We start from the raw sequence: 6,390 nt of genomic DNA on the forward strand, positions 1-6,390 counted from the left end.
AATATCTCTGTGGAACTGAACAACAACATGCATTTTGTTTCAAGCATTTTATTTTGTGTTGGTAATAAAATATGATAAACCCTATTTCAGTACAATGAGACCTGCAGCTGAGCGTTCACTGACAGTGAGCGCTGCTGTTTTACTGTGATGTGGCGACTGGGCTGGATGATGCCGGATGATAAGCAGTATCACAACCCTAAACAGATTATGTTTAATCCACATAATAGAGGATGACGGAGAGGGACAGATGAGGGGAGAGAGAAATGTCTGAAATACCAAATGCATGATTCAGTTTTCTCCGTTGTGAACAAGTGGAAATGTTCAGCAACAACCAGCCTTTTTACCAACGCACCCTTTACGGGCTCTAACCTCCATTTAAACCACGATAATGACTGTAATTTGGGTTATTATAAATCATGTTTACATTAATAGACGTTTTTGCTTCAAAGTAGGCTGGCCCAATTGTAATGAACACATCCAGGTTCTTTTTTTTCTTTCTCATTTCCTGACTGATCCCTTTTACAGTCCGGACCCACAGTCTGCTATTACAAAGTGAACCCCATGTCAACCGCAATCACGGTCACAGGAGAGTACTTACAATGGTCAGTTCCAGCCGAGAAAACCACACTAGTCTCGGCTCGTGTTCAGAGCCCAGCGCCTAAAAGCCAAGACGAAAACGAGCCAAGCAGGGAACCAAGAACAATATTTGTTTTTCCACATGATGACTGTTCAATTAAAGGAGAGCGGTACAGCCATTATTAGACAACAGAGGATTTTCTGTGCCTGGGCTGAAATGGCTCTTTCTACACACAGTTACTGAGCTCTGAGAACTAATAGTTGTGTCCATTAGGACATGGCTTTAATAGAGTGACACTGTGCTTCTTAATCACCCATTTAATCATGCGGGCCTCCGGGTATTTTATTTGAAAATCTTGTTTTTCCTTTAGGAAATCAAGGTTTCCAAAGAAGTTTTAGAACTTTTATTGAGACAAGAAGCCGTTTTTACACCGGAAACAATATAATTTTACCAACCTAAAGATAAAAATGAGCCTTTAAAACTCAGTGTTGCAGTGTTTTTGTTCTCAAAGCCAAATCCTGACTGTGTGCAGCTTTGTCTTGTTAATCATAGCAAAACGTAAAAAAAAGTATTAATGAACTCCCTCTGACAGTCGAATCAGTTTGTGGTGGGAAGATAAAGTCTGTTCCTCGGATAAAAGTAGATAACAGCAGTGTGGGCGGGTTTACGTCCCTGCTTACGTTACAGAGCGACCGAGCGGGGTCGAGGCTTGACTTTCCCATGAACCTCATGCCTCCTTCCCGCCTCATTTACCTGCAACAGAGATGGCTATTTATGTCCATCTGACCTGAACGGGGACGTAGAAGAATCATAAAATCATGAAATTCAAAGCAGTGGGCTTACAGTATGTGGACTCCATCCAGGTCTGTCGATGAATGATAACCACGAAACTTTAAAAATATGACTTGATTTCTTTTTTGAGTGGAAATCAGACTTATCAGTTGTTTGTTTTTTCAAATAGCATGCTGTAATGTTGGATGAAACATCTCAAACGATTAAAGCTGCACAGATTAGTCGATTAAAGGGGCACTGCAGAGTTTTTAGAGAAGAAATTCAAACTCAGAATTTTAATGTTTACAATATTAATGAGGTGATAATACAAACTCAGATATATTTATGTTTTCCATAACTGAATAAATAAGCTGTTCTCAGAGGAAAATAAGGTCCTCAGAACACTGTTTGAAGATGGAAAGGTGGCAGGGTCCGCCACATATTAACAAAGTTAAACAGTGTGAAATTGAGTTACGGTCAGTTTGTTTATTCAGATTATTCAGTCATGAAAACGAAGAGAGTTTGCGTATTTAGTTTGTTAAGGCATAAAAAAGATCTTTCACTTCGGATTAAAATTTCTTCCTAAAGAAAATCTGTATAAATGTCAAACATTTGCTGGGTTCAGCTTCTTAAAAGTCAGAATTTGCTGCTTTTATTTGTAATTCGCGATGGTAAACGAAGAGTCTCTGGGTTTCAGACTGTTTGTGGGGGGAAAAAGAAGCTATGTGAATATGTCACTTTGAGAAATTGTGATGAAGATTAATTGATAAAGGAAATAATTGTTAGTTGCAAAACAAATTACACACACAAAAAAAACATGTTTCCTCCTGATTCATTCACGGATGCATGCTCCTTCTTTCTTTAAACGTCACAATCCTGCTCTGATCACAAAACCAAACATATCTGACAGTCCTTCTTTAAACTGAATGATACGCAGAGGGGGGAGAGGGAGAAGAGTTGGCCTCAGTCGCCGCCTGTTGGAGCAGACGCAAACCCACACCCTCTCTGGTGATTTGGAAAAGAAAAGAACTCGACACGTCTGTTTTCATTCTCATCATTTTTTTTAAGATTTCCAAACGAAATGTGCAAACACACTCAATCCACGTCTCTTGTACAAATCAGAGCAGAGAACAAGCTGATAAATAAAAAGCCGTCGAGACATGTGTGACAATCATGAGCTGTCCTCGAGATCTCTTCAAGTCTTCTCATCCCTCCTGAGCTCCATAAGGCACAAAACAATCATCGACATAACGTAAGACGACAAACTGCAGTGAGATCAGCTTACACGCACCTCTATCGTCATCTAGTGGACAGGGCGGCGGTGGCCACGTGTGTCCGTTTTGCTATTTTTCTTTACAGCTACCTACATTCACCGTGGATCCGGAGTCTAAACCTGTTAAATACGAGCGTCATTTAGGAAATAAATAGAGTTCTTTCTTGTGTCCCTTCGTGTCTCAGTTGTGAGAGGTCATGTGTCTGGACAGGTGGTGCCGCTCTCGGAAGTATTCGTGGCAGATCGGGCAGGTGAGTTTCTCCTCCCTCCTCCTCCTCACCTGGGACTCCGCCGCGAACTCCTTCTTGTGATGGGAGCGCATGTGGAAAACGAGGTCGGAGGTCATGCGGAAGGACAGGTTGCACTTTGCGCACCAGTTCTGCACCGACACGCCGAATGAGGTGAACGTCGGCGGGAGGATGGTGAGAGAGGACGTGCTCTGCAGCTGCACGCCAACGTTCCTGGACCAGTGCTCCGGTGCGTAATGGAAAGCGTTGTTTAGCGCAACCGGGGAGGGCACGGCCTGTAAGTCACCGCTCAGGATGTTGGATGCCATCAGGTTGTTGTATCCCATAATAGTCCTGGAGCTAAAGGCGTCAGTCATCTCCTCTAGGCGGCTAGAGGGGGCTGTCGGAGCGCTGCTGAGATGCGCCCGGGGGTCGATGGGAGAAGTTCTTTTATTCGGTTTGCAGAAAGCGCTTTTCTGCTCGCCCTGGCTGCCGGATAGGACCAGAGAAAACGCGCTGCTGCTGCTCGAGCGCACGCCAGAGCTCTCACCTGCCTCCGACCGCGCGTCCATCTCTCCGGCGTGCGTAAAAGCCCCTTTGGCTTCAGCGAAATCACTCTTACATCCCAAATGATCCGGCTTTATCTTATCGGCTTTCAGTTTCCCCGCAGAGGGAGACGCATCTCCCGCTGCCAGGTCGTAGCCTTTACTCAGCTGCGTGATATTGTCATCATTTGAAATGTTGGTTTTCTCCAGCAGAACCGTTTTCCGCCCTCTGGGATAAAGAGTTTCCTCGTATTTCCTTCTCTTCGGGTAAATCTCCGCGTCCTCGTTGCTGCCCGATTTTTTGTGCTCCAGATCTCTGGCGATGTTGTGGAAGTCTGTCACTCGATGCTGCCTCTTAATTTCCACATGCTTGTGCTCGTAGACCTCGCGGCTCCAGGTGTCACTCTTCACCTGGGTACACAGGAATCGGCAGTGGGCCAGGAAAGGATACTCGTTCTTGAAGATCTGGTTACATCTTCCACATCTGAACTCTGAAATAGAGAAAAGTCATAAAATAAACAACCGAAACCTGCTGAAATAATGGCACACTCTGCAATAAAACACTCAGTATGATGCGCTTTTCATTAGAAGATGCTGCAGAAGGGCCTCGTCTTGTTCAGTTCCATGTTTTAACACGCTGTATCCTGACCGTGCACTTGCTCTCCAGACATTTTCCTCACCTTCACTTGTTCCTCTCCTCATGTCTGTGAAGCCCAGCAGGTGAGACAGCTCCTGGTCGTACCACACCAGCAGCTCTTCCTCCTGCCGGATGTCTCGGATGGTCCGCACATACAGCTGGCCCGCTTTCAGGAAGGCCTCTGTGTTCTGCTCCTCTCCGTTGCGCGCAGCCTGCACGAGCCGCAGCCAGGACAGCACCAGCGCGGAATTACGCATGGCCTCGGGGTCCACCTGTTGACACGAAGCATCGACACTTTACTCCCAAATGATCACATTTAATGTAATTTCTATCTTTTCTACAAGTTTGGAATTCCTTGAAATAATCCAAGTTTGGTGGTTGTAGGTGGCTTTTAATCGTTTAAATAATCTAATCTACGTTTTTAAACGTCAGTCCCCTTTAATACCCAAGACAGGGTAAAAAAAAACAGTCATATAAGATAAAGATAAGGTGCGTCAAATCTGTGGATACAGTCAGAGTTAAAATAACACACAGGTCTAGTGGAAGCAGCAGGCTTCTGGCCCAAACCAAAGATGTCTTTGAAATGTACAAGTCACCAAACTGCACAACTCACCCTGAACACGTAGGATTTCGCTGTCTTGTCGCAGGATTTCTGCGCTATGAAGGCGATCGTGTCGTAGAAAGTGTTTTGGAGCACACATGGACCGAAGCACGTGCCCGCAGGGATGCTGCGCGTAACGACCACACTGGTGTAGAGATCGGCTGGATGCTGGAGGAATTTACTGTCACCGGTCCAGATGGACCGAGGCAGGAAAGCGTGATCCATCGTTAAACTGTAAAAAAAAATAAAAATGAGAAAATACATTTTAAAAATAGAGCAGAGATTATTAGTTAGAGAGCAGGTGGACAATGGTGTAGGCTACAGTTTTTATTATTTCAAGATAAAGGTGAAATCACAAGGCCTGACCTGATCTTTAGGAGATTAAGATTAAAATCACCAGCTAAAAAGCCTTTAATTATTTGTTTGAGTCAACCAAAATGTAGCGCTAACAGTTGTGATTTATCAGATAAAATACAGGCTTTAGTGGTCCAACGTGCCGTTAGCCGCTTTGGATTGAGATGCCCAGACCCGCCATGAAATGTCTCGCACGCAATATTGAAAAATAAAAATTTACAACAAATATTTTATCTTCTTTCTGCCAAAATGACGCGTCCAAACTGTGAAGCACGCGCAGCCGGTGTCGAGGCAAAATGATTTCTAACGTCCTTTGTCTCAGTTTTTCAGTCGGTTTCTCCTTTTGTCTCCCCATCTGCCGTGGAGCCAACTGCCTCCTCTGCGCGCACGATAAGTTCAGTATGTTTTTCTCTAATGTATGGACAGTACGGACGCACGAAGATTACGTGACTATCTCCCTCTGTCTCTCATCAGTTAAAAAGATGTGGATCTTTGGGGTTGTTTTATTCTAACACATGTTGACAGCGGAGCGCGCAGCGTCACGACGGACTGATCTGGTGCCAATCTGTAAATGCCAGTGTTCCTCTTTACAAATAATGACATGTGAGAGAGAGATCGCCTCCCCGTGAAGACAGCAGGAGGAGAAGCGCGTTAATAGTGTCGACTCACCCGCCGGACATCGATGAGGATGCTCGTGGCAGCAAGTTGCAGCAGGTGCAGTGGAGCTCGGCGACGATGCCCTCTCGATTCTTGGTCACTTATCCGACTGGATCTTCCTCCGTACTGTCGTCCCTCTCCTCTCCCACTCCCACTTATCCCCTTCAGAGAGCGCACTGAAGCGTGGCGCATTGATGTAAACACGTGCGCGCTCGCTAGCGCACACACACACACAAACGCGCGCTCACACGCTTTGAATGTAGTCCCCTGGCTAATCCTCCTGGGTGATTTACAGTCGGGACTGAAGGAGAGGGAGGCGGTGATGATTTGGCTAATAATGCAGATTCTGGGGTCGCTGAGCTCATCCGGTGCAGACTGATGTGGACACACTGTGACATTTACATCTTTTAGACAGTGTGAGCGTTTTAAATCTCGGTCTTTGCCTCTTAGATGGCACAATCAGAGCCAGCACACCGAAATCACATAAAACCACGAGATTAGAGGAGCAAAGTCTGCAGAACAAGACCTCACACACGCCTGTGCCAGACTGCAACTCGTCAGATAAACCACTTTGACACCACCTATAAAAGACTGAGACGAGTGGAGGGAACGGTTCTGGTTAATGTGCGCAATGGTAAATTGTAAAATTGGCCGCTATTATATGATGTGATGCAGGGTGGTCCGGGTTTGCCACCGGGCATGATGCATAATTCATCAACTAAATGTTTCTGTCTAATGAGCATTTAAT

The 6,390-nt window shown here is 45.3% G+C and overlaps 1 protein-coding gene across 1 annotated transcript; it reads right to left on the minus strand.

The window, feature by feature from the left end:
- Positions 1-1,397: 1,397 nt before the first annotated feature.
- On the minus strand, positions 1,398-5,756 carry znf488 (zinc finger protein 488). Its single transcript, XM_084374928.1, has 4 exons — positions 5,655-5,756; positions 4,644-4,863; positions 4,074-4,302; positions 1,398-3,884 (listed from the first exon to the last, which is right to left on the minus strand). Exons 1-4 carry the CDS (start codon positions 5,663-5,665, stop codon positions 2,803-2,805), a joined length of 1,542 nt encoding a protein of 513 aa, XP_084231054.1. The 5' UTR covers positions 5,666-5,756; the 3' UTR covers positions 1,398-2,802.
- Positions 5,757-6,390: the final 634 nt, after the last annotated feature.

Source organism: Pagrus pagrus (genome assembly GCF_965226575.1).
Source record: "Pagrus pagrus genome assembly, chromosome: 15".
NCBI lineage: Eukaryota > Metazoa > Chordata > Actinopteri > Spariformes > Sparidae > Pagrus > Pagrus pagrus.

Excerpts from the sequence above, each read along its gene's own strand:
- znf488 (XM_084374928.1), bottom strand. Across the intron at positions 4,303-4,643 it reads CGAAATCCTACGTGTTCAGG|GTGGACCCCGAGGCCATGCG; the intron begins GTGAGTTGTGCA and ends TCGTGTCAACAG. Across the intron at positions 3,885-4,073 it reads GAGGAGAGGAACAAGTGAAG|AGTTCAGATGTGGAAGATGT; the intron begins GTGAGGAAAATG and ends TCTCTATTTCAG.